This window comes from Muscardinus avellanarius (assembly GCF_963383645.1).
Source record: "Muscardinus avellanarius genome assembly, chromosome: 7".
NCBI classification, from domain to species: domain Eukaryota; kingdom Metazoa; phylum Chordata; class Mammalia; order Rodentia; family Gliridae; genus Muscardinus; species Muscardinus avellanarius.
The window spans coordinates 65,087,043-65,114,665 of NC_137793.1; the positions used below are offsets into that span (position 1 = coordinate 65,087,043).

General features: G+C 39.4%; 1 protein-coding gene across 3 annotated transcripts; it reads left to right on the forward strand.

Annotated features, from left to right (window-relative positions):
* Window positions 1-1,025: 1,025 nt before the first annotated feature.
* Window positions 1,026-26,574, forward strand: LBR (lamin B receptor; the record flags this gene model as incomplete). 3 transcript variants are annotated; one of them, XM_080698426.1, is made up of 13 exons in its annotated part: window positions 1,026-1,190; window positions 2,471-2,692; window positions 6,393-6,488; window positions 7,140-7,332; window positions 9,038-9,234; window positions 11,818-11,872; window positions 16,151-16,342; window positions 18,129-18,232; window positions 19,328-19,453; window positions 22,813-22,981; window positions 25,222-25,302; window positions 25,398-25,520; window positions 26,414-26,574. In XM_080698426.1, 13 exons carry the CDS (start codon window positions 1,026-1,028, stop codon window positions 26,572-26,574), a joined length of 1,884 nt encoding a protein of 627 aa, XP_080554552.1. The 3 variants fall into 3 exon arrangements, with proteins under 3 accessions (XP_080554552.1, XP_080554553.1, XP_080554554.1); XM_080698427.1 differs by having other exon boundaries at window positions 6,396-6,488; XM_080698428.1 differs by lacking the exons at window positions 2,471-2,692; window positions 6,393-6,488.
* Between the last annotated feature and the right edge of the window lie 1,049 nt (window positions 26,575-27,623).

Consider the following 27,623-nt stretch of genomic DNA (forward strand, 5'->3'; position numbering starts at 1 on the left):
CTCCTAGACCTATTTTATATTATTTTTATTTGGAAACAGGGTCTCTTAAGCCAGCATGGCTGGCTTTGAACCTGCGTGATTCTCCTGTCTCCACCTCCTAAGTGCGGGGATTACAAGCCTGCACCACCACACCCGGCAGAGCCCTGATTTTTGATCACTCTAGGTGGGTAGCATTTTGCATAGTGCATATTATTTGGGCCTGTCGTGTGTTGTCACAGTTATCCTTAGTGTCATTTTCACGCACTACAGTGGCCAGAGTTGTCCTTTATAAAATGATTACAAATGAGATACGGTGAAGCTGAAAGAAAACCTCCATGTTATCTTGCCATCTCATGCATCTGTTTTATGCCCTGGGACAAAACTGAACTTTAAGTTTCAGTGTTCTCATCTTTAAAATAAGGAGTTGTACACTCCTTCCTCTGGAGGCCTTCCCAATAGCTTTCTGTTCTGTATCTTTTAACTAATAATCCATTTTTATGGCATCTAATAGAAATGTTTGTACACAATGGATCAGTTATTTTAAAACCCACACCCTCATGAGATAGGTGGAAAGCCATGGGCCAAAATCAAATCTAATTAATGCCACTCTCTTGATTAAATCCTCAGTGGACATTGGCTAAAATCTTGCCCAACTAACAATTCTGGAAAGTTGTATTTTCTTTTATTTTCTTCTTTCTTTCTTTCTTTCTTTCTTTCTTTTTTTTTTTTTTTTTTTTGTGTGTTACTGGGATGGAACCCAGGGGCATTCTACCTTGGAGCTCCACTCCAGGCCCTATTTTTTAGTCTTTATATTTTTTGAAACAGGGTCTCACATAGTTGCAAAAAGGGCCTCACTAAGTAGCTGAGGCTGTCCATGAACTGCACGATCCTCTGGTCTCCACCTCCTGAAAGCTGGGATTACAAGCTTGAGCCACCACGCTCGACTTGGAAAGTTGTATTTTAATGATCAAACTGTAAAAAACAAATATAAGTGTAAATATTGACTAATTTTTTTTCCTTAAAATTGCCCAGACTAACTCTAGAAAATGCCAAGTAGGAAATTTGCTGATGGTGAAGTGGTAAGAGGTCGATGGCCTGGGAGTTCACTTTATTATGAAGTAGAAATTCTGAGCCACAATGGCAAATCACAGCTTTACACAGTCAAATACAAGGATGGAACGGAACTTGAATTGAAAGAGAATGATATCAAGGTAAGAGTATGTTTATAGTAAGCGGGAATACTGTAGGTGTGGTTTCTAAACTCAGGATAGCTTGCAGGGCTGGTTAGAGGCACTGGGTCACCTGCTGGGGTAATTATTGTTTTTGGCTCTGGGAATGTATGAATGAGTCACAGGCCCTAGTTCTCAAGAACCTTGGAGTCTCCTGGGGAAGACAGACCTCTACTTTGGTCATTTCTGAGTTTGATCTGTTCTGTGATGAGTTTGCTGTGGGGTGGAGGTAGAGCTCAAGAAGGGTAGGGAAGGGTTCTGGGATTCAGGGGAGGCTCTCAGAGATGGTGACACCTGAGCTTCATGTTGAGTACAAAAGGGGAAAACTCTGGTGATGTATGGATGAGTGGCTTCTACAGAGAGGGTATGTTTGGGGGTGATGGGGATGTGACCAAGTGCCAAAAAAATGAGTCTTGGGAGGGAGCCAGACTGGAGGAATTTTCAGCATTTCATTCCTAGGGACTTGGGATTCGTCTGGAACACTAAAGATTTAATCAAGAGAGTGAGATTAATTAGATTTGATTTTGGCCCATGGCTTTCCACCTATCTCATGAGGGCCTAGGTTTTAAAATATCTGATCCAGTGTATAAATATTTCTATTAGATACCATAAGAATGGATTATTAGGTAAAAGATACAGAATAGAAAGCTATAAATTTTTATTAGGTTCCACAGATATACATTTACAATCATTTAAGAAATGGAAAAGCCATTACACACACACACACACACACACACACACACACACACACACACGTTGTATTTGGCATAGTTTGCTTTTCCAAGGAATAGATCCCTAGAAGCAGTGGAAGGACTGATTTAGAGTGGGTCAGGACAGGGTTCGACAGTGCCAAGCAATCCAAACTTGTACTTTGTTTTCAAGATTTCCTTCTGTGTTTTGTTCAGAGTGAAACTAGGATTTTTTTTTAATGTGTGCTAATTTATTTTGTTTTTTCATCCCAGTTTTAACCAATGTTAGTTGTAACCTTTCTTGTATATGTTATTGGGAGTATGCAAACTAATTGGGCAGATAGGTTTATTACATGGAAATTCCTTCAAAGAGCAGTTAGGAACCAAAAGGCTGCATTTTGTCTCCTAAGAACTGAATGTTTACTCCCCTAGTTTTCATTGACTTCATCTGATTCTCAGATCCTATGATAAGTTAATGGTAGCAGTTAATGTTCTTTGTTGGCCTCTTCTAGGTTGACTTTGTCTCTGTATTATGATTTGTGGTAAGCTTTTTGCTACTTTAATTCCCTCTAGCCTTTAACATCCTTTAAGCAGAGGAAAAGTGGCTCAACTTCCAGTTCTCCCTCCAGACGCCGCGGGAGTCGGGGGAGCCGAGGAAGCAGGTCCAGGTCACGCTCTAGGTCCCCAGGTCGGACACCTAAAAGTGCTCGAAGATCAGCCTCTGCTTCCCACCAGGCTGACATTAAGGAAACAAGGAGAGAAATTTTGGAAGTTAAATTGACTCCACTGGTATTGGTACTTGTCTTTATACTTTTATACTATTTCATCTGTCTAAAACACTGTCTTCCCCTTTATGCAAATGTTTACTAAAAATGTTTGCTGTTAATATTAAGATGTTAGTGAAACATTTAATCTAAGTGATAACTTTAGATTATCACTTTGGAATAGAATGCTTAGTTGATTCTTTTAAATATCGAAGAAAGCTGGGTGTGGTGGCACACACTTGTAATCCCTGCGCTTGGGAGGCTGAGTCAGGAGGATCCACACAGATTTGAAGCCAGCCTCAGCTACTTAGTGAGGCTCTCAGCAACTTAATGAGAACCTGTTTCCAAATAAAGTATAAAATAAGTCTGGGAGTGTATCCTGGAGGTAGGAAGCACCTGGTTTCCATTCCAATAACACCAAAAATAAATAAATATCGAAGAAAAAGACTCTTAAGTTATAAGAAATACTATTTAATATTTAATATATTAAATACTGTTTAATATATAATATTATGGTATTTAAAAAACTAATTGTTTAAATTTGAAATAGATGCTGCTTGTAGGTTAAATTCAGTAAGTTATTACAGTGTGTAAGAACTTGTGTGAAGTGATGAGACAACTGTGGATAGAAACACAGTCTTGCTGTGTTAGCATTATTATTCTTGATCACTTTTCCTCTTCAAAGATGGTAATTTCAATGGAGTGACTTTCAGAGTATATTTTTGGAAATACCAGGTTGTATGGAGCCTTTTAGACCTTGTACAGTGAGTATTTTAGATGACAGACTAAACAAAACATTTTAAGTAAAAAGAATAAAAGTTTTCTTGTATTCCATTTACTTAATATTACTGCTTTTCTGGGTAAAATGCACAGAGACTTTCTTAGTTTATTTTTTTTTAGGGTTTTTTTTTTTTTTTTTTTTTTTTTTTGTCTTTTTGGAACTGGGGATTGAACCCAGAGTGCTGCACCTGCAAGGCAGGCCCTTTCATCTCAGCCCCACACTGAAACTTGATATCCTTAAATATTGGAATATAAGTACACTGATTTTTTTATTTTCTTTTTGGTACTGGGGATGGAACTCAAGGACATTCTACCTCTGAGCTACACCCCAGCCCTATTTTTATTTTTCATTTTGAAATAGGTTCTGAGTTGCAAAGGGCCTCACTAAGTAGCTGAGGCTGTTCATAAATCTGGATCTTCCTGTCTCAGCTTCCCAAATGCTGGGATTACAAGTGTGTGTGCCATCATGCCTGTTGAGTATACTGATTTATAGTTAGATTTAAAATTTTTAAAATACCAGAGCTGGATGTGGTGGGGCACACCTATAATCCAAGTACTTGGGAAGCTGAGACAAGGATTTCAGGTTTGAGGTTGGCTTAAGCAGTCAGCATGACCTTGACAACTTTGTCCCTGAGTAACTCAGCATGACCCTGTTTCCAAATAAAAAATGAAAAATATGGCTAGGCGTATAACTCGGGGAGAGAATGCCCCTGGGGTGAATCCTCAGTGCCACAAAAATAAAGTAAAATATTGGGAATAACCTTTTGATGCATATTTTTCTATGTTTTTATTGTATGATGCAGTGTGGACATATAAATATGTATAAAGTAAAATCAGCTTTCTTATTGATAGACTGTTTTTCTTCTAAATCTTTACTATTGTAGTTAATTTTATACATCTGATTGTCTTTGAATAAATTCTTAGAAGTGGGAACTGCTAGGTCAGATTGGATAGTGCAGATTAGAAGATTTTAATACTCTGCCAGATTGTCTAACAAAGTTCATGCCAGTATCAATAGTGTATGAATACCCATATTTCATTCCGAGTATTGTAATGGTTCTTTTTTTTTTTTTATAACCAATGTGATTGTCAGAGATGTTTGACTCACTCTTGTGATTTTCGTTTTGCTCATTACAAGTGAGGTTGAGCATTTTGACTCTCGGTGGCCCTCTTACTGGCTAAGTGACCTAGGATAAGGAGTGGATGCTGTATGCAGCTTTCTGTTATGTTTTCATTTGTAATATTTATGGACTTAGACGTCTATAGTGCAGTCTCCTAGTTCTGTGACAAGAGCCACACCCACTAGTAAAGCCCCTCGCCAGTGGAGCCCTGGCCTCCTGTGTGTTGTGTGCTGCGTGTAAACTGCATGCAGCTTTGAATACCACTTTATTTTTGGCTCCTGATTGTGATCTTTTGCAGTCATTTGCCTCACTGTGTTGAGTATCTTGTCACCATAAGTATTCATTTAGTTATGAGAACTGATCTGCTGGCAGCACAGTTTAGAGTTGGCCAACTAACTGTGATACACTATTCCATTTGTGGTTACTATAGATTCTGTGTTGAATATTTGAAAAACAGGTTAAATGAAGCTTTTAGGTGATTCCATTTGCTGCTTACTGGCTCATTGACACTTTAGTAAACTTAATGTTGATGTTATCACTGCTCAGTAAGACTCTTATTTTTATTTTTTTTTTTTGTGGTCTGGGGAACTCTGGTCCTGTTTTATTATTTATTTTGAAACTGGGTCTCAGTAAGTTATGGAGGGCCTTGTGTTCCCTGAGCTACCAAGCCCGGCTCAGTAAGACTTTGAATTTGAACTTGAATTTGATCCTCTATTAAGGTTGTCCATTGCTAGCTGGCCTCCCAAAGGATATACGTGTATATTCATTCATTCATTCATTCATTCATTCATTCATTCATTCATTTTATTTTTGTGGTACTTTGAGTGGAACCCAAGGGCATTCTACCTCTGAGCTACATCCCCAGCCCTATTTTTTATTCTCTGTTTTGAGACAGGGTCTCACTAAGTTGGGGAAGGCCTCACTAAATAGCCGATGTTGGCTGTGAACCTGTGATCCTCCTATCTCAGCCTCCCAAAGTACTGGGATTACAAATGTGTACCACCATGCTCAGCTACTTGGATTTTTTTTTTTTTTTTCGGGTCTGGGGATGGAACCCAGGGGCATTACAACCTCCGAGCTATACCCCTTGCCCTATTTTTTATTCTTTATTTTGAAACTGGGTCTCACTGAGTTGCAAAGGGCCTCACTAAGTAGCTGAGGCTGTATGCGAACCGCGATCCTCCGGTCTCAGCCTCCCAAATGCTGGGATTACAAGCGGGTGCCACCACACCCGGCTTTGCTTGGATTTTTAATTATTCTTCCTAACTTATTAATATATTAATTCGTTGGTGCCTTAGAAGCAGAGTGACAGATTTCAGGAATGTATTTCATGAGAATTTCAGAATCTAATAACTTCCTTGTTCAGCACAGAATTCTGAAAATAAGCAGTTTGTAGGTAACTAGTAAGACTCTATAATTACATACTATTTATTTTCCATTATTAGCGACTTTGGAGTAGTGAATGTGTTTTTCTTATTTTTTTTAAACAATTCATGAAATAATTTACTAGTTTTCACTTTTATCTGCCTCTTCTAGAAAATATTATTAGATTATCTGACAATGAAATTAAAATATTCAGTTTAATTGCTTTTGAAAAATGAAAGAAGTCTATATCATCAGATTGAATCTTTTGAGACCGAGAAATTCTAGTCAATTTTATTCCTTTCCATTCTTAACAAAATGAGGCTGAAATTCTTTAGAATTAAGGCTGAAAATCTTTGGCTTGTTTTATTGGTTGATTTCATAGTAATAATTTAGTAATTTGTTACCATCATGTTCCTTTTAATAATTCCCAGTTCTTTTGATTAAAATGTTTCATATTCATCTTAGAAGCCATTTGGAAACAACATCAACATCTACAATGGGGACCGGGAGCCTGTGGAGAGGAATGAGAAGAGGAATGACATGCCACGTAAAAACTCACAGGTACCCAGGCTTTTTTTTTCATTCTGGGTAATTTTTTTCTTTGTTAAAGTGACTTTCCCAGTACTCAAGAGGGTGAGACCAAAGGATCACAGGTTTGAAGCCAGCTTAGCAACTTCACATTCAAGACCCTCAGCAACTTAGCATGACCCTGTTTCAAAATAAAAAATTGGGCTGGAGGTATAGCTCAGAGGTAAAATATACCTTGGTTCCATCCCTAGTACCACAAAAACAAAGAAAAAATGACTTTCTCTCCAGAAGCACATTAGTAATCATAGTATTTTAAAATCTGTTCTATTTCTGTCCTTAAATTAGAATTGAATGTTATATATATCTATATTTTTGGTACTGGGGATTGAACTAAGGGGCATTCTACCTCCCAGATACACCCCCAGCCCTATTTTATTTTTATTTGGAAACATGGTCTCGCTAGGTTGTTGTCAGTCTTTGTGTTTGCTGAGGCTGTCCTTGAACCTGCCTGTCTTAGCCTCTCAAGTACTAGGATTACAAGCATCTGCCACCACATTTTGCAGATTGAATATAATTTTAAAATTTATTCTTGTTAGTATAAAGCTATATTGAAATGCTGAATTAATGTAGCATTTGTGGTCATTGTTGATTATAGATATTTAATATTTTTTATTTTTTAATTAGGAAAGATTCATTTTGTCACAAGAAGGTAGTTATATGTCTACACAGTATAGCCTTCGTCCAAGAAGAGAGGAGATCAAATTAAAAGAAATAGATTCTAAGGAAGAAAAGCTTATTACAAAAGGCCCCTCATCCCTGAGAACTTTTGAAATGACCACTCCGCAGAGGAAGGACCTGGAGTTTGGAGGAGTACCTGGTAGGTGTTGGAGGGCTGGTGGCAGTGAGTGGGAGTGGCCATGAGGTGCGCTGCAAAGGCTTCTCTCTGGGGAAGTCTGCAGCTGGTGAGAGACTGAGTGGAGTGGAGTTTGGGCTTGTGCCTTATAAAGAAGGAGCAGCAGCACAGTGCACAGGCCTGAGCTGGCAGTGTTTGGGGCCTAATCATGGAGTAGAAAGTATGCCAGTGTGGCTCTATTAAGACTTTGAGCAGCCTGTTCATAGATTTATTTATTTATTTATTTATTTTTTTTTAGCAGAGAAGTACAAAGAGAAAGGATGTTTGACCTAAGAGCTGTGTTTAAGGAGGGGGGTGGTGGTTTATTGAGAGACAGGAGAGTGGCTGATAAGCAGATCTGAGATGGCAGCGCCTGGCTTTGGCAGGGGCAGCCAGAACACATATGCATAAAATGGGGTCAGGTTGTTTGCCTTACCTGCTAGACAGGTTGATTATGAGGGTCAAAGATCTGAAGTTGCACAGTTTTTGGATTATTAGGTAGATGGAACTGATGACATTTTATGAGCTACTAGTAAAACACTTCATGGCCAGATGGTTTACAATCCTGCATGGGTCAGTTGCTTTGTATTTTGTGAAGTTATAACTACTATGACTAGCTGGTTTGTTACAGATGGTGACCAGCATCACATATAAAAATCTGTCCTTGTTACATAAATGTGACCATATTATAGTTGCTAGACATTTAGAGACATAAGATTTTTTTTAAGATTACACTAATCGAGCCGGGCGTGGTGGCGCACGCTTGTAAGCCCCGCGCTTGGGAGGCGGAGACAGGAGGATCGCTCTGGTTTGGAGCCAGCCGCGCTGGCTTAAGAAACCCTGTTTCCAAATAAAAAATATAAAATAGGTCTGGGAGTGTAGCCCGTGGGAGTGTATCCCGGAGGTAGAAGGGCTTCCAGGAACCCCAGTACCACCAAAAAAAAAAAAAAAAAAAAAAAAAAAAAAAAAGATTACACTAATCATCTTTAGGTGTTCTGTTCTTCAGTTTGCCTGTTTTCAACATGGTGGCTACTATAGTGGCTGAGATGAACTGTTTCAGAGCTTGGTTTATGTGGTGGGATTTAGCTTTTAACTCTTTTGTTACTTCAGTGCCCATGTTGTTTGCCTACTGGAGGTGTGGCAGATAAAGATGATGAGTTTTGATGGTACATTAGAAGTTTTTTGTGTGTGGTGCTTGGGATTGAACTCTGGGGCATTCCACCCCTAGCTACATTCCCCCAGTCCTATTTTTTATTTGGAAACAGAGTTATGCTTAGTTGCCAAGAGCTTCACTAAGTTGCTGAGGCTGATTTCAAACTTGTGAGCTTCTTGTCTCAGCCTTCAAGTAACCAGACCTAAGTTCTGACCATAAAGAAATCTGAATTCATTTTATTTATTTTATTTTATTTTTATTTTTTCGGTACTGAGAATTGAGCCTAGAGCATTCTACCTCCAAGCTATATCCCCAGTCCTATTTTTTATTCTTTATTTTGAAACAGGGTCTCACTAAGTTGCGGAGGGCCTCACTAAGTAGCTGAGGCTGGCCATGACCGTGTGATCCTCCTGTCTCAGCCTCCCAAGTACTAGGATCACAAATGTGCACCACCATGCCCGGCTCTGAATGCTTTTTAAATTAAATAAATGAACTGGATTGAAATTTGAGCCTTTAACGTCCACTAATTGTTTGCAGGTGTGTCCCTAATCATGCTTGGCCTGCCTGTCTTCCTCTTCCTGTTACTCCTGATGTGTAAACAGAATGATCCCAGTCTTCTGAATTTCCCCCCTCCTGTGTCAGCTTTATATGATTTGTGGGAAACCAGAGTGTGTGGAGTCTACCTCCTCTGGTTTTTTGTTCAAGCTCTGTTCTACCTACTGCCAATTGGGAAGGTAAGTTTTTGATAAGTAGGGCATAGTATTGTGAGGTTTTTCTAATTTCTTTTCCATGTTTACTAAACAGATTTACAGCAGTTTTAAGGTTAGAAACTGTCATTGGTCATTATCAAAACTTAGTTATTCCCATGCCTGTAACACTTTCTTATTAAGTTGAACTTTGAAAATTGAGATTTCTTAACTATTTGGTATAAATGAAATAGAAAATAATAAACTGTTTTGCAAAATAGCCTGACTTTTGGTAGAAGTAGTTAGGGAAAAAAGTTTTCCCCTTATTATGTGTCAATTCAGGTATAGCATTTTAAATAATTAATTGATAGGCTACTGAGCTGAATAAACTTTAATCTGTATCTTTTATTTTCTTAAAATATAAATTTCTAATTCTCATTGCTTTTAGAAATTTCTTGTCAGGAATGTCTTATGTACTTCGCAAACGCATGTAATATCTTTTAAATTTGTTCACATTGCTAAGTGTAGTTTTCTCTGCAGTCAGCAGAGTACTTTACTTAGATATACGTAAAGAAACATGAGATTCCCTAAGCAATAAATAATTTATTTAGGGATCTTATTCTTAGGGCTTTGCAGTTTGTCAGTTGTGTCAGGAGCAGCCAGGCCAGTGAAAAGGGCAGAGCTGTAGGCTGCCGACTCTCGTAACATTGTTGGCCTCTGAGGGATTCTGTGATAACGACTTTTAATTTCTGCACTCAGATTCAGTGTAATCTAGCAATAAGGCTACTGTAAACTAAATATTTATTTAAAAAAAGTAATTTTGCCAGATGTGTTGACACATGCCTGTAATCTGAGTACATGGGAGTTTAAGACAGGAAGATTGTAGGCTTGAGACCAGCCTCAGAAACTTAGTGAGAATCTCGGCACTAGAGAAGCCCTGTTTAAAAATAAAAGAAAGAAAAGTACTGGGGGTATAGCTCAGAGATAGAGCTCCCTGGGTTCAACCCCCTAGAACACACACACACACACACACACACACACACACACACACACACACACACACACACACACTTTGGTGGTTAAAAATGTAAATAAACCGGGCGTGGTGGTGCATGCTTGTAATCCCAGCATTTGGGAGGCTGAGACAAGAGGATTGCAGTTCGCGGACAGCCTCAGCTTCTTAGTGAGGCCCTTTGCAACTCAGTGAGAACCTGTTTCAAAATAAAGAATAAAAAACAGGGCTGGGGGTGTAGCTTGGAGGTCGAATGCCCCTGGGTTCAATACCTAGTACCACACACACACAAAAATCATGTGAATTTATACACACAGATAAAAGTGACTTAAAGGTACATATTATATATGAATCTGTATATGCACAGCCGAAAGCCTGTCACAATAGTTATGATACACCTTTAATATGGACCATTTGACATTAGCACCTGGAATTTTGTTTATCCTGTGATCTCAGGCAGGTTTTATGTTTCTTCTGGATTCCGTCTTAGCTAATGAAGGGCTATAGGCACGTGATCCTACATTAGTATCATATAGTTTCAGACGAATCACTCCATTTCTGAATAGTTACTTAGGGGAATGGAATGTGGCCACCTTGGTAGCAGACTCTTCACTCACCCAGTACAAGCCGTGTCTTGTGCGCACCTTTCACATGGTGTCCCTCTGCTGCCTGCTCTGTGCTGTGGGTGGTGCCAGGTGGAGTGATGGTAAGGTTCTAGTCCATGAGGGCCACACAGTCTCTGACTGGAGATGAAGAATCACATGGAGTGACTGGCTGGACAAACATGTATGGATAAGTAGTGGAGCGAGTTAGCGCATGGGTGCATAAAAGCACGTAGCACGCAGCCATCATAGAGGGGTAAGATGGGCAGAGCTCGACAGAAAGGACTTCATATAGGTGAGACAGTGGGTTGTACTGTTTTCTAATCAAGTGGGAGGCCATTGAAGATTTTTTGAGCTAAGGACCTATGAGACACAAAGATTTTTTACTCTTTTGGTACTGGGGATGGTACCCAGGGGCATTCTACCTCTGAGCTACACCCCCAGACCTATTTTATTTATTTATTTATTTATTTATTTATTTATTTATTTATTTATTTTTTGCAGTACTGAGGATTGAGCTCCAGGGCATTCTAACTCTGAGCTATACCCCAGACCTATTTTTTATTTTGAAACAGGGCCACACTAAGTAGCTGAGGCTAGCCACGAACCTGTGATCCTCCTGTCTCAGCCTCCCAAGTACTGGGATTACAGGCATATGTGCCATTATAACCTACACAAAGATATTTTAATCTTGTTCAGCATCTTGGTGCCCGGGATAGTTTGGGAGAGGGTGGCTATTGCAGTAGTCTTGGTACATAGAGAAGTTAGAGAGTAGATAATTTTACTAATAAGATAAATTTGTGAAGGTGGAATTTCTTCATCAAAGGACTTGCTATTAAGATATTTGCAATATATTACTATGTTTCCCTATTATGAGATATATTCTTTCTTGGGTGTGATAAAATTTGAGATATTAGAAGATTATGTAATATTAGAAGACACACAGTTTAGAAGATTATATATATATAATGTAAGATGGTAATGTACTTTTTAATTTTTAAATTTTTTTCTTTTAAGGTTGTAGAAGGAACACCTCTTACTGATGGAAGAAGACTCAAGTATAGATTAAATGGTGATTTTTTTTAAAAGACTCAAATTATTGCATTCATAACTTACCTCTTATATACTCTTATACTGTCAAAGCTGATTATACTAGAGTAGTTGAGTAGTTTGAAGAACATGCAAATAAGCTACTTATACTAGTAGTCATTGTGTAAAGTAACATAGCTCCCTCAGTCACTCCTTTTATCTTTTTATTTTTTTTATTTTTTGCAGTATTAGGATGGAGCCCAGGGGCATTCTATCTCTGAGCTACTCACTGCCCCCAGTCCTATTTTTTATTCTTTACTTTGAAACAGGGTCTCACTAAGTTGTGAAGGGCCTCACTAAGTAGCTGAGGCTGGCTTCGAACCTGCATGATCCTCCTGTCTCAGCCTCCCAAGGACTGGGATTACAAGTGTGCGCCACTATGCCTGGCTCACTTCTAACCATTTTTAATGTTTTTTTAATTTTTATTTTGAAACAGGGTCTTGATAAGTTGCTGAAGCTATCACTAAGTTGCTGAGGCTGACCTCAAACCTGTGATCCTCCTCTTTCAGCCTCCCAAGTACTGCAATTACAAGCATGGGCCACTCTGCCCGGCTTAGTTTTATTTTATTTTATTATTTTATTTGGTGGTACTGGGGTTCCTGGAAACCCTTCTACTTCTGGGTAACACTCCCAGACCTATTTTTATACTTTTTATTTGGAAACAGGGTCTCTTAAGCCAGTGTGGCTGGCTTAGAACCTGCACAATCCTCCTGTCTCTCCCTCTCAAGCACGGGGATTACAAGCGTGTGCCACCATGCACGGTGCTTAGTTTTGCTTTTTTTTTTTTTTTGCGGGTCTGGGGATGGAACCCAGGGGCATTTGACCTCCGAGCTACAGCCCCTGCCCTATTTTTTATTCTTTATTTTGAAACCGGGTCTCACTGAATCGCAGAGGGCCTCACTAAGTAGCTGAGGCTGTCTGCAAACCGTGATCCTCCAGGTCTCAGCCTCCTGAATGCTGGGATTACAAGCATGCGCCACCACGCCCGGCTATGCTTTTTTAATAGCACTTACACTTTTTTCTTGATGAGGTACTGGAGATTGAACCTAAGGGCGTTCTACCTCTGAGCTACACCCCTAATCCTATTTAATTTTTTCACTTTAAAACAGTGTTTTGCTGGGTTGCTGAGCCCAGTCTTGAACCCTGCTGTCCTCCTGCCTCAGCCTCCACACTCTGAGATATTGTAGTTGCCTGGGAGTTTGTCATCCTGAGGCACTGGGGCCTGGGAGGCTGTAGCTGAGTGGGCAGCCTGGCCACTCCCACCTTGCTCCTACCTTTGTTCTCTTGGCTCCAGCTGCCTGGCTTCTGAGCTGTTTTTTTTTGAATTTTTGTTATACTCTTCTCAGGCCTTTGCCTGGAAAACTTTTCCCTCAAATGTCTGACAGTTTTGTTCTGCTACTAGTTTTGTTCCATTTCTGTGTAGAGAAGAGATGCTTTGGGCCTGCTTCTCCTTTGCCTGTTTTCTTCTGTTGTCTGACAGTGTGCCTTCTTGATGTCAGTGTACTTGTCTGTTCATTGGGGTCCCCATGCTAGAATGTGGTTCATGGGCTGTTCATTGTGTTCATGTGGTGTTCATTGTGGTGCCCCTGACGCAGGAAGAGGACTGGGCACTAGAAGGTGCCCATTGATGTGTGAGTACTGAATGGGGGACATAGTGATCTCCTGTGCCAGCTCAAGAAATGGGCAGATATTGCTCCCTCTTGATTTGGGCACCTCTCTTAGTACTCAGTAGGAATATGTGCTGAGTGGATCATTCCAACTTTGCCATCTGAAGACTTTGATAAAGTACCATTAATAGGATTTTAAGAAACATATCTATGTTGTAGTTATCCTTCAGTGTCTTTCTATTTTATTAGACTGACCTGAGTGTTTTCCTTTTCTTGGGAACTATAGTACAGATGCTTAAGATGCTTATTATACTTACTATGCTTATGATGTGGTTAGTTCTCATAAACCTCTTTTAACTTGAAAGAACTGAGTTGAAGATGCATTTAATCATCTAACCTACCAAACGCCCTAGCTCAGCACCATAGTCCTCTCTTGAGTCAGCCCTAGCTCAGCACCATAGTCCTCTCTAGAGTCAGTTGTTTATCATGGTCTTGGGAGCCTGGCTGCCACTGCCCAGCACCACAGGAGAATCTGTGGAGCACATCACTAGCTTGGGAAAAGATTCCAAGTATGGTTTCTATTGAAAGTGCATTGATTTCATACCATGGCTAAGTAGAAAAATCATAAATCGAACCATCATAAACCAGGAAACATGCACACATATATATATGTCCGTGTGTGTGTGTGTGTGTGTGTGTGTGTGTGTGTGTGTGTGTGTATATTTTAGTGCTTGGCCTTTTTTATCCTCTCCAGTCTTACCTTCCTGACTAGATACTTTGTTTAGTGCCTTGACCAGCATATTTTGTCTTAAATCGCTTCACTGAGTTTTAAAAGGAAAGCAAAGATATTTAGGTGCTTCCTGCCTTTTAGTGCCAAGCATGTGAAACATCTAACCTAGCTTAGTGCCAGACCCTGGTGGTGCTTACGATTTATTTGCTGGTACTGGAAGACTTCCTTTGCTTTTTCCAAATTCTTTGCTGGTGAAACAAGTTTTGGGATCTTTGATGTATCTCTTTTCTTTAGTTGCCTTTCTGGACCAGTCCAGTGGAGTTGGAGAGAGGCGGGTTCCTTTCTTTTTTGCCCTCAGGTCTCTTGGTATTAATGTTTTGTGGGTTTCTCCCAGTGGACTACTTTTCTAAGTGATGTTGGTTTGCTTTTTTTTTTTTTTAACCTCCGAGGGATTCAGAGTGTTTAGAAACTGAGCCTGTGCTTGGGTGTAGAGCTGGAGAACAGCTGAACCACTGGTCTGGTTGCTCGATTCTGCAGAACAGCTCCTTGTTTGGTTATTCTGGTTTTGTCATAGGATTCTACCGTTAAGGAGATTCCTAAGAAATTTTGAATTATTATTTTTAATCTACATAGGCAGAGAGAGAAAAAACTGCTTTGTCCACCATTCCTTTTTTTAAATATTCATTAATTTTGAGAGTTGAATGAGTATTTTTAAAAGTTAAAGCAAACATTAAAATCTGTTCTTTGGAATAAATTTGGTATGTGGAAAATGTGAATTTAAATAGTAAATAAATTAAGAATGACCAATAACAGCTACCTCTTTTCTGTGTTTGACTGTTTATCCAAGTAAAATTTGACAGTGTGGAATGCAGGTCTTTGCTCCTGAAAGCAGAACTATTTCTCTAGCCAAAAGACAAAACAGTCCATGGTGCTTCTGTGTATAGGAGCAATAGAACCAGTTTATAGGCCCTCAAGGGTACTTTTTTTTTTTTTAATTCTGGGGATTGAACCTAGGAACACTGTCTCTGAGCTACATCCTGAGCTCCCCAGCTCCTATCCCCTTTTAAAATATTTTTAAAAGTTTGAAAGTCTTGCTAAGTTGCTGAGGCTGGCTTTGAACCTGTGATCCTCTTGTTTCAGCCTCTCAAGTACTGGGGTTACAGTTGTGCGCCACCATATGCTCTCAAGGCTTTTTTAAATCTGGCTAAGCATGTGAATGTCTCATCTGGGTCACACTCAGGCCTGGCCACTGGGGCAGGCTTTTGTGTTATGACCTTTGCTCTGGGGTGGGATCTGGAGATCTATGTTCTAGACGGTAGAATATGACCAGAACCTTTGAAGCCATTATTGACAAGTTAATTCAAATATAAATATTTATAATTTTATAGCTACTAAAATTACCTACCATTGGGTGATGATATTAGACTCTATTAATAATTAGCCATCTGACTATAGGCCAAGAGTTTGGGTGAAGTACATTTAGACGTTCTTTGAGCTTTTTCATGGTGAGAGTTTCTTTACACTTTCCTTCCACTCTCCCTTCACTGAAAGTGGATATAACAGTTCTCAATGAAAAAGAATAAGTATGTTAAACTATGTGAAAATTTGTATTAAGAGTTATGATACCTATTTTGAAGATTGCCCCTCAGGGCATAGCTTATTGCACAATTGTGTGCATTTAGTCTGAATAATGAAAGTAAGATTTTAAAAACTAACATTGCTTTAGCTGGGCAGGAGGGGGGGCATGTGCTTTTCCTTCCTGCTACTTGGGAGGCAAAGCAGAGGATGGAGTTTAAGATCTGCCTGGGCAATGTAGACTCCATCACAGAACAACAAAAACATTGCATTGTTTCTGTAATGACATAGTCTCATGTGAACCCTGGGTTGATGTTCATTTTTTCTTTTTCTTTTTTTTCTTTTTAAGGGTTCTATGCTTTTATCCTGACATCAATTGCCATTGGAATGTCTCTCTTCTGGGGTGTAGACCTTCATTACGTATATGAGCATTTTCTTCAGTTTGCACTTGCAGCCACTGTTTTTTCAGTGGTCTTGAGTATTTATCTCTATGCACGTTCTTGGAAAGCATCCAGGGATGAACTGTCTCCTGCCAGCTCCGGTGAGTAGTGGTGCAGTCATTTCTAGATTTGAGTTCATGCTTTTTATTCTGACTTCATTTTATGGGAAAAGAAGAAAAACATGAAAAAAAATGATGAAAGAAAAAAATGTAAAGGGAAATGAATTTAAAAAACATTTTTTTTTTACTCATACTTTGCTATTTGTTTCAGTTCCTTTAGTTACTTAATGACAGTAGATATTTTTGTAAGTTTTTGGGAAACATAATTTATGAAAACATTTTATCCAAGATAATAAACATCTTTTATTTTAATTTTAATTTTTCATTTTTTTGTGTGGTACTAAGGATTGAGCCCTGGGGCATTATACCTCTGAGCTATACCTCCAGCCGTATGTATGTATGTATGTATGTATCTTTGCAGTACTGGGAATTGAACCCAGAGCTATTCTACATCTGAGCGACACGCCTAGCCCTGTTTTTTATTCTTTATTTTTGAAACAGGGTCTCACTGAGTTGTGGAGGGCCTCACTAAGTAGCTGAGGCTGACCTCAAACAAGTGATTCTCCTGTCTCAGCTTCCCAAGTAGTATGATTAAAAGTGTGTACCATACCTGTGTTTGTTTGTTTGTTTATTTATTTATTTATTTATTTATTTATTTATTTATTGTACTGGGGATGGAGCCTAGGGATATTCTGCCTCCAAGCTACACCCCAGCTCTATTTTCTGTTCTTCTTTTTTTTTTTTTTGGTGGTACTGGGGATGGAACCCAGGGGCCTTTTACCTCCGGGCTACACTCCTAGACCTATTTTATATTTTTATCTGGAAACAGGGTCTCTTAAGTCAGCTGAGGCTGGCTTCGAACCTGCATGATCCTGTCTCAGCCTCCCAAGCGCGAGGATTACAAGCGTGCGCCACCATGCCCGGCTCTGTTTATTTTGAAACAGGGTCCTCACTGAGTTGCAAATGGCTTTACTAAATATCAGAGTCTGTCCATGAACCTGTATTCTGTCTCAGCTTTCAAATGATGGGATTACAAGCATGTGCCACCATGCCTGGCTTTATTTTATTTTGAAACAGGGTCTTGCTGGGTTGATGAAGGTCTCACTACTTGTGGAGGCTCTCCTTGAACCTGCACTCCTCCTGTCTAAGCCTCCCAAGTACTGTGATGTTAGGTGTGCACCACTAGGCCCAGCTAAATACCTTAAAAAACCCCAAAACCATAAATATTGCCGATTGGTTGATTCTGACTTAAAGTATTTAAATATTTTTTTCATTTGAACATTTTTGCTTATTTGAAAAAATAATACTTTTTTTTTTTGGTGGTACTGGGGGTGGAACCCAGGGGCTTTTCTACCTCCAGGCTATCTCCCAGACCTATTTTTATATTTTATTTGGAAACAGGGTCTCGCTAAGTTGCTGAGAGCCTCACTTAATAGCTGAGGCTGGATTCAAACCTGTGCGATCCTCCTGTCTGAGCCTCCCAAGTGCAGGGATTACAAGCGTGTGCCACCATGCCCGGCTTAAAAAATAATAATACATTTTAAAAAACTTTAGTTTCTTCAAAATCAGGGGATCTGGCCAATTGGGTCCCCCAAAATGTATATTATAGTAGCTGCCTTTGTAGATGGGGCTGCATCCTTTGGCATCCTTTGTTGTTTCCTTCTTCCTCTTACTGCTAGAATTTTTTCAGGCTCTTACACTCAATCGAATTGGAACCCCTGGATAATATAGTCAATTGAATTGAGACCCCTTTAAACTCTCAGTGAGAGTTTAAAGCCTGAGGACTGGGTTTGAAACACCATTTGGGTAACAACTTTTCCCTTCTTAGGAAATGCTGTCTATGATTTCTTCATTGGCCGTGAATTAAATCCTCGAATTGGTACTTTTGATCTCAAATACTTTTGTGAATTGCGTCCCGGATTGATTGGATGGGTATGTCCTTTTTTTTAAATTTTAGTGGTACAAATTTATCTTGCTTTTAGAAAAACTGTAGATGGTTTAAAGTAAGAAGTGGACAGTATATTTTTAGGAATAATTATAGCTTTCCATAGTTCTACTCAACACAAACTGTTTTCCTGGTATTAAATATTTTTCATAGAATTAAGATGCCTTGTTATAAGTTATTGAAGATTATAGTTTTTTGCTTTATTTTTATCGTATCAGTTTTTATAGGAAAATGATAATGTAGATGAATTAATGTAAGAAAAATGTATTTTTCTCTCTTTGAAAAACAAAACAAAACTTATTTTGGCCTCATTTCAGACTTTTAGGAGAGTTGCAGAAATAAAATAGAGTTCCTTATATCCTTCATCCCCCATTCTACAATATTGACCTCTGACCCAACCATACCATGATGATCAAGAGTAGCGAATTAACATTGCTACTGTGTTCACAAAACCCATGGACCTTATTTAGTTTCACCAGTTTTTTGCTGTTCTAAGATCCCACAAAGCATTTTGTGTTCTTAGTCTCTTCTAGTCTGTAATGGTTGCTTAGGCTTTCCTTGTGTCTTAGGAGAGATTTTTTTTTTTAATAACACTGGTGAGTTATTTTGTAAATGTTCCTTAGTTTGGGTCAATTCAATATTTTCATAACTGGAAGGAGGTTACACATTTTTAGTAAGGATAGCACAGAAATGACCTTGCTTCCTTCTCAGTGATTCATGTCCAGTGGTTCATGGTGATGATATATCTCGTTTCCATGGTGAGCACACATCTGCGAGGCTTCTCGGCTGGGGAGTTGTTTCCTCTTTGTAGTTCTAGGTACCTTGGGGAGATGCTTTGGGATTATACTCTCCCTCCCCCCATTTTTAAAAATGGTACTAGAGATTGAGCCCAAGGGCATTCTATTTCTGAGCTATACCCTGAGTCCTCTTTTATTTAGAAATAAGTTCTTACTAGATTGTTGAGTCCCACTTAGTTACTGAGGTTGTCCTTGAACCTGCAATCCTTCTGTTTTCAGCGTCCCAAATGTTGGGATTATAGGTGTCTGCCACTGTACCCAGCTTGCTCTCTTCTTTTATTTCAGGTGGTTATTAACTTGGTTATGCTTTTGGCTGAAATGAAAGTACAGAAACGTGCTGCTCCATCTTTGGCAATGATTTTGGTTAACAGTTTCCAGCTCCTGTATGTGGTAGACGCTCTGTGGAACGAGGTAATTAACTTTAAGAGCCCAGGCTGGGAGTGAGATGGCTTTGAGAGTGGGTGGGGACCTGATCTCTGGGAGCCTCTGCCGCTTACACACAAGGTGAAAGGAATACAGCCTCCTGTGGCTTGTCCTGAGGTGACATGCCGGTGCACGTGGGGCATGGAGCTGGCAGGTGCAGAGTTTATAGGCATTTAGTGTAATATGTCCATATATATCTATAAGTATTTATTTAAAAATAGTATTCTAACTGGGTGTGATGGGACATGACTATAATCTCAGTACCTAGAAAGCCGAGGCAGGAGAATCTCAGGTTTGGGTCAACCTCAGCAACTTAGTGAGACCTTATTTCAAAAAATAAATAAAGTAGGGCTGGGTGTGTAGCTCAGGGTATACTCACTACCCCCAGCTCCACAAGTATAAGTTTAAGATTTTGTTTTTGTGAGTGGTGACTAATTCACATAAATAAAATTTAACTGCTTAATTATATCACATGGAAATGGATAATCATTGAATAGGTTGGTATTTTTGAGTTGTCAAGAGGCAGCTACTTCTTAAATAATGGGGGGGATGTTTCAAAATACAAAGTAGAGTTCTAATCAGATGGATATAAAATTAGAAATCAAGATACAGTGAAGAAACCAATTTCATTTCAAAAGCTAAGTCTCTAATTCATGGCTATTTTCATATTTGATAAAGCATTAATGTTTTCTGGTACTTAGAGACTGGTAAATGTTTTGCTAGTCTTTTTGTCTCAACTAAACCTATCCCTCTCAAATATCATTTTTTCCTCAGGCTAATAACTATTTTTTAGCATATTTATTGTTATATTTGTAATCATCTCCCAGATTATAGTCAAGTTTTCTTTCAGTTTTGAAAACAAAAACAAAATTGGCCGGCCTCCCATCATAACTTTTCAAAACAAGTATTTTTGCATGTAATTTTTTTTGTGTGTATGTGATACTGGGGATGGAACCAGGGGCATTCTACCTCTGGGCTACACCCCCAGCCCTGTTTTTTATTCTTTATTTTGAAACAGGGTCTTACTGAGTTGCAGCAGACCTCACTAAGTAGTAGAAGCTGTCTGTGAACCGCTATCCTCCTGTCTCAACCTCCCGAATGCTGGGATTACAAGCGTGCACCACCATGCCTGGCTTGTAATTCTTTTTTTGTTGATACATTGTACTAGAACATAGTGAGATTCATAGTGACACATTGGAACGTTTTTATGACAGTCTGCGGGTGTTTGGAGACAAGGCCCTTCTCCTTTGAGTTCAGTACTTCTGCTCTTCCCCATTTCCATTCCCAACACTGATCTTTAATTTTGGCCTTCTGTGCAGCATGTAATACCTAAAGGATGACGTTGAAAGTTTGGCATTGGTATTTTAGTGATCCTCCTTTTCTTTAGACGGTTTAAGGCCTCTTGGAGGTGAACGAGCTTCAATTACAAGTAGCTGGACGAATGTTATCCCTGGTTACGGGTTGTTATTGCACTCCCACCCCTCTCATAGACCCTGCCCAGAGCTCCCAGCCCTTGGCAGAGACCTTGGGTACTGTCCTGGTCTTGATAGCCTTTGATATGGAGGGTTTTTTTTTTTTTTTGCTGGTCTGGGGATGGAACCCAGGGGCATTCGATCTCCGAGCTACACCCCCTGCCCCATTTTTTATTCTTTATTTTGAAATAGGGTCTCACTAAGTTGCAGAGGGCTTTACTAAGTAGTTGAGGCTGTCCATGAACCGCGATCCTCCTGTCGCAGCCTCCCAAATGCTGAGATTACAAGCGTATACCACCACGCTTGGCTTGCGATATGGAAGTCTTTTAGAATGAATTCTAAGCTCATCCAAATTAAATATGCTTTTGAAATAAAAAAATGACTATTTAAAATGCACTTGGTATAGCCGGGCGTGGTGGCGCACGCTTGTAATCCCTGCGCTTGGGAGGCTGAGACAGGAGGATCGCGCAGGTTCGAAGCCAGCTTCAGCTACTTAGTGAGGCTTTCAGCAACTTAGTGAGACCCTGTTTCCAAATAAAATAGAAAATAGGTCTGGGAGTATAGCCAGGAGGTAGAAAGCCTCTGGGTTCCACCCCCCAGTACCACCAAACAAAACAAAACAAAACAAACAAAAAAAAAAACAATAAAATGCACTTGGCATTGCCAATATAAGTTGCCAATATAATAAATAGTTCCCAAGGAGCATGTATATTACATTTCTCTAATCAAATGATAGTTCACTGTCCAAGGCCAGCTTTAACAACTTAGTAAGACTCTCAGCAACCTAGGGAGACCATTTCAAAACAAAAAAGAAAAATAGAAAAAGGGCTTGGGGTTTAATTCAGAGGTAGAATGCCTCTGGGTTCAATCCCCAGTACCACCAAAAAGAAGGGGGGAAAAATCTAACAAGTCAGTAGATACTGTTAAGTACTCAAGCATAAATGAGGAAGGGATGAAGATAAGGCTGGTGATGGAGACCCTACCCATAAACTGCCTCCTTCATGGCCAGATACTACCTTCATGAATCTAAAAGGAACCAAGTGTAATTGGTCTAAGGGTGGTCCAGCTGTAGAGTAGCGCAGACACAGTAAACTAGAAAATAGGTACTAGGCAATTAGCAGATACTTGGTAACTCACTCCTTAAGTAAGTCCCTTGGAATTCCTCTATGTGGAATTTGTTACACCTTAAGAAAGCCGAGAGTGCTCTACATTAGGGCATGCACAGAAGTTTGAGGCGTTTTAGAGGCCCCTCAGACCGGCCTGTCAAGGTTTGGCTTTGGTGGTGTCTCTTCATTCCAGGTGTCTGGTCCAGCAATGTGTTCCTGCCAGACATAATGCACTTTGGCTCACTGGCCACAAGAAGTGAGGCAGTTGGTTTTCCCGGTTGTCAGGTAGCTTATTTTTTTCTGTGAACAGTGCATATGAAAAGCCAGATGATCATAAATTAGATCAGTGCCCCTGGAATGGAGCACAGGGAGTTTTCAGTCTTGACATTTCTTCTGCAGGCACATTGTGAGTGCTTTCCCCTGTGCCAGGCACTGTGTAGGTGCTCACGTGACAAAGTAGAAACACGTGTTCCCTACCTTTTAGAGGCTTACGGTGTGGTGGAGAGAGTGACTGGGCGAGTGCAGTGCCAGGAGGGTTCTCACGCTAGAGGTGGTGCTATCTGAGCAGCGCCCCACCTGAGGGGACAGGGCTGCAAAGGCCTGAGAGGCCATCAGGATCTGTATTGTGAAACTGTAGGATGAGGGGGTGGAGCAACAGGAGACTGACGTGGAGTCTGGTTGGTTTGCCATCCCGTAGGCCTTTGCGTAGTTGTGTGAACTATACATTATTTGAACACGTTAAACACAGAAACCTGTTGTTTCCTTGTAGGAAGCCTTGTTGACCACCATGGACATCATCCACGATGGCTTTGGCTTCATGCTGGCTTTTGGAGATTTGGTGTGGGTTCCCTTTGTCTACAGCCTCCAAGCCTTTTACTTAGTCAGTCACCCTCATGATATGTCTTGGCCAGTGGCTTCTCTGATTATTGCTCTGAAACGTGAGTATTAATCTCAGCCTCTGTATTAAATACTCTGTATGGGCTAGTTGTGCTCTGGTGTTGTTACCTGGTGGCAAGATATCCTAGATCCTTGTCTTCCTGAAAGAATAGTTTCATTTGAGATGGGTATAAAAGGAGGGTATGGTGGGGGCACATTTTCCATATGCCAAGATGCCAAGCTTTTCTATCTGGTATGAAAACCTCCTCCTTATACATTATTTATTAGGAGATGTTACTGCTGTTTTCATTCCACAGTTTACCTGTGCTGCTCTAGAGCTGGACCACCTCTCTTTTTTTTTTTTGGTGGTGGTACTGGCGTTTCTGGAAACACTTCTACTTCCGGGCTACACTCCCAGACCTATTTTATACTTTTTTTAAGTTTGGAAACAGGGTCTCTTAAGCCAGCAAGGCTGGCTTTGAACCTGCGCGATCCTTCTGTCTCCGCCTCCCAAGTGTGGGGATTACAAGCCTGTGCCACCACGCCCAGCTCAATCCTTCTTCATTTATGCTTGAATACTTAACAGTATCTACTTGTTAGATTTTTTGTTGTTGTTGGTGGTGGTACTGTGGATTGAACCCAGAGGCATTCTGCCTCTGAGCTACATCCCCAGCCCTTTGCTAGTTTCCTTTTTTTATTTTAAAACGGTCTAACTAGTTTGCTGAGAGTTTCGCTTAGTTGTTAAAGCTGGTCTTGAACCTATGATCTTCCTGTCTCCGCCTCCCAAGTGCTGAGATTACAGGAATGTACCACAAATGACTTTTAACATGCCATTTTAAATGGATGTGATTAGCTCAAGTTTGAAGTAATTTGTGATGGATGCCTCTTGTCTGCCTTTTGTAGAGGGAATAGCTGCTTCATCTGTGGGTCCTTCAGTAGGTCTCTAAACAAGTGATTTTTAAACAAAATACCTTGTTTTAAAATACAATTAAAGTAGAGCCAGGCGTAGTGGCTCATGATTGTAATCCCAGCACTTGGGAGGCTGAGACAGGAGGATTGCACAGGTTCAAAGCCAGCCTCAGCAACTTAGTGAGACCCTGTTTCCAAATAAATTGTAAAATAGGGCTGGGGTGAAGCCTGGAGGTAGAAAGCCCTGGGTTGTCTCCCCCCCCCCGCCCCACCAAGTACCACACACACAAAAAATAAATTAAATAAATAAATAAAATTAAAGTAAATTATTGAGCGCCTGCCTTTTTAAGTAATTATCTTAAAAACAGGGAGCTTGGTCTTGCCTTCATAGAGCTTACAGAATGTATCTGACAGGAGAGGTAAAACACACGTGTGAGGGGCTGGGAAGGCAGTAGCTTAAGGTGCAGAGGTGGATAGTACTCTAGATAGTCGGTACGCACTTATTGGAGCATGATGTTTGATTTGATGTTCGGTGGATAAAAACTGGGACAGAGAGACAGACGGTGGCAGGGGGAACCTGTCAGCAAGGGTGTGGAGGGGTTTTGGAGGTGAGGTGTTCAGTTTGGCTGTGGTAGATTTTGCTTCAGGATGTTTTTTCTTTATTCTTTTGTCATTTTAGAGCATTTGTTAAAAATCTTCAGAGGTTGGATAGGAAAAAATTAACACTGAATTTTGAATAAGCTGTTTTTGCTACACTAACTAGTGTCCAGGGTAGAAGAAGAAATCCAAATTGTTGGTTATAGTTAAGGCTTAATTTTTCCATTTATTAAAAACAGTATATGCATATTTTATAGTTGAGCTCAATAAGGAATAGAGGTATTTTTATTTGTTCTGGACTGACAGTACAATATTTAATGATCTATTAGGACCTATGATTTTGACTTTTCAACATAAATTGAATAAAGCCACCAACTTGTAGGCACACAATGGCATTCCGTATACATTTACAGTGTGAGATGTTCTGGTGCTGTTCTGAGCCAGTGTCTTATTAATAAGTGTTCATGCTGTGGCCAGCAGGTATTATAACTAAGGGATGAGGTAGCCCAGAATTTGATTGCACAGACTCTAGTACTGATTGTATTGTATGGGCTGCCTTAGGTTGTACTTGTGGAATGACTACATCTATTAGTTTTGCCTTTAAGTACAAGAGTGAGATTTCAGAAAGGTTATTGGTTGACATTCTGGAATTTAAAGTTTTTTAAAAAAATTTGTTTTTAGAAAAATGATACTTTTTTATATTTCTTCTGAGTACAGAACTAATTTGAGAGAAATTAGATAATTTTATGTATTAGATTATATCTAAATTATTAACAAAAATATTTTAAAATTACAGTTTGTGGATATGTAATCTTCCGATGTGCAAATTCTCAGAAAAATGCTTTCCGGAAAAATCCCACTGATCCAAAGCTTGCACGTAAGTACTGATTTATATTTATGTGATATATATTACAGAGACTTTATACTTCTTTTTCTAGAGATCATTAAAAATGTATGTTTGTTTTTATATAGATTTAAAAACCATTCATACTTCTACGGGAAAAAATCTTCTAGTTTCTGGATGGTGGGGCTTTGTTCGCCACCCCAATTACTTGGGTGATCTCATCATGGCGCTGGCGTGGTCCCTCCCGTGTGGTAAGTGTTTCAGAAGCGGGCTGAAAGATGTGTATGCCCAGCTGGGGCCGTGGGCGGGTGGGCTCGGTGTGAGTCTTTTGCTGCTGGTTGTGGTTTGGGATTGGGCCACTGCCGGCTTTATACATACAACATCTTATTTATTCAGCTTCTGAGGAGAATTGGGATTCATAGAGTTTGCAGTTTTACTTTACATTTCTAAAAGTAAACAATATTTTTTTTGTTTCATGATACTGGGGATCCCCAGGGTATTCTACTGCCAACTACATCCCACCAGCCCTATTTTATTCTTAAATATTGAAACAGGGTCTCACTAAGTTGCAGAGTGCCTCATTATATTCCTAAGGTTGTCCTTGAACCTGCTATCCTCCTTTCTCCGCCTCCCAAGTACTGGGATTTTTAAGCACGTGCCATCACACCCGGTTTAAAAGTAAAATTTTGAATTCTGGACTGTACCCAGTGGCTTTTTTCTAAGCAGAGTATATGGAACTTTTTTTTTTTTTTTTTTTTTTTTTTTTTTTTTTTTTTTTTTTTTAAGGAACTGGGAATTGAACCCAGGGACATTCTACCTCCAAGCTATGCCCCAGTCCTATTTTTTCTTTATTTTTTAAATTTTTTTTTATTTTTTATTCTTTACTTTGAAAAAGAGTCTCACCGAGTTGCAGAGGGCCTCGCTAAGTAGCTGAGGCTGGCCATGAACCTGTGATCCTCCTGTCTCAGCCTCCACAGTACTGGGATTCTAAGCGTGCACCACCATGCCTGGCTTGAAACTTTTTACTTATTTATGATATGTAGATTCTGAAACTCTTTGGTTTTTAGGAAATTTGAAGTAGGAAAAAATATATAGTGTAATGAATATAAAAATAACCAGTTCTATGTACTGTTATTTCCCACAGGTTTCAATCACATTCTGCCTTATTTCTATGTGATTTACTTCACCGTGTTGCTTGTCCACCGAGAAGCCCGAGATGAGCACCACTGTAGGAAGAAGTATGGCTTGGCCTGGGAGAGGTACTGCCAGCGGGTGCCCTGCAGGATCTTCCCCTACATTTACTGATTCTGCTCTGCCATCTAAAAATGCTCCTGCAACTCAGGCTTCCATTTGAAAACACAGAAAACTCCAAATGAACTTTCTTTCTTTGCACTGACAGGATCTATAAGTTTGTTTTCCTTTTGAGTTAGGACTACAGAGCCAAGTAATGGGTCTTTTAACATAGCCATGCTCATTTTTATTAAGTTTATTACAATTCATGTAAGGAACTATACAAATGAAGATGTTAGGATTTGCTTTTAATAGGAAATTTTCAGTCCTTAAAAATTTTAAAACAAAACATTCTAAAATGCACTGAAAAGAATACTGTTGATGTTTATAGTTTGATTTTTTCAAATTATTTTTCCCTTTTTCCAGTTGGTTTTTTGGTAAATGAATGACACTGTTATATTTAAAATATATTTAGATTTCCTTGCATTAAGAGAATATCATTTCATTTGTTTCTAAATTCCTTATGTGATTCAAGAGTAAAAACTCGCCCTATATTAAACGCTCTCTTGATGACAGGTTATAGCAGACACTGTGTATGCATGGGAGGCCATTAGTGGTTGGCTTGACCTAAGCTTCTTAAACTGCATTTGAGAATGTAAATACATAGCTTACTTTTATGTAATATATAGTAACTTCAGGTTTTTCTGTACAGTATTTTGAATGTGAGACAATTGTCAGGACTAAGCTTTATAACAAGGCAATTTCAGTATTTTAAGTTTTGTAAAGTGATACAAATTAAAAAATTTGGAGCAGTTAGAATTCATTTAATATTGTATAGAAGTTGCTGTTAAAACATAGGAAAGGTATTTTTCTTAATCCAAAGTTTGTGAATTTGGCTTTGCTACCTCAGTTGCAGGTGTGTGTTTGCCTTTATAACCTCTTACAAATAGAAAAAACAGATATATATTTTTTGAGTAACTTCACTATTTAAACATTTTTACACACATTGGTATTTGAAAATTTGCCATTTTAGGCTACTATTTTTATATTTTTTTGACTTTTTTAATTCAGTGTTTTTGCTACTGTTTAGTCCATACAGTTTATATTGTATTTTGTATCCTTTA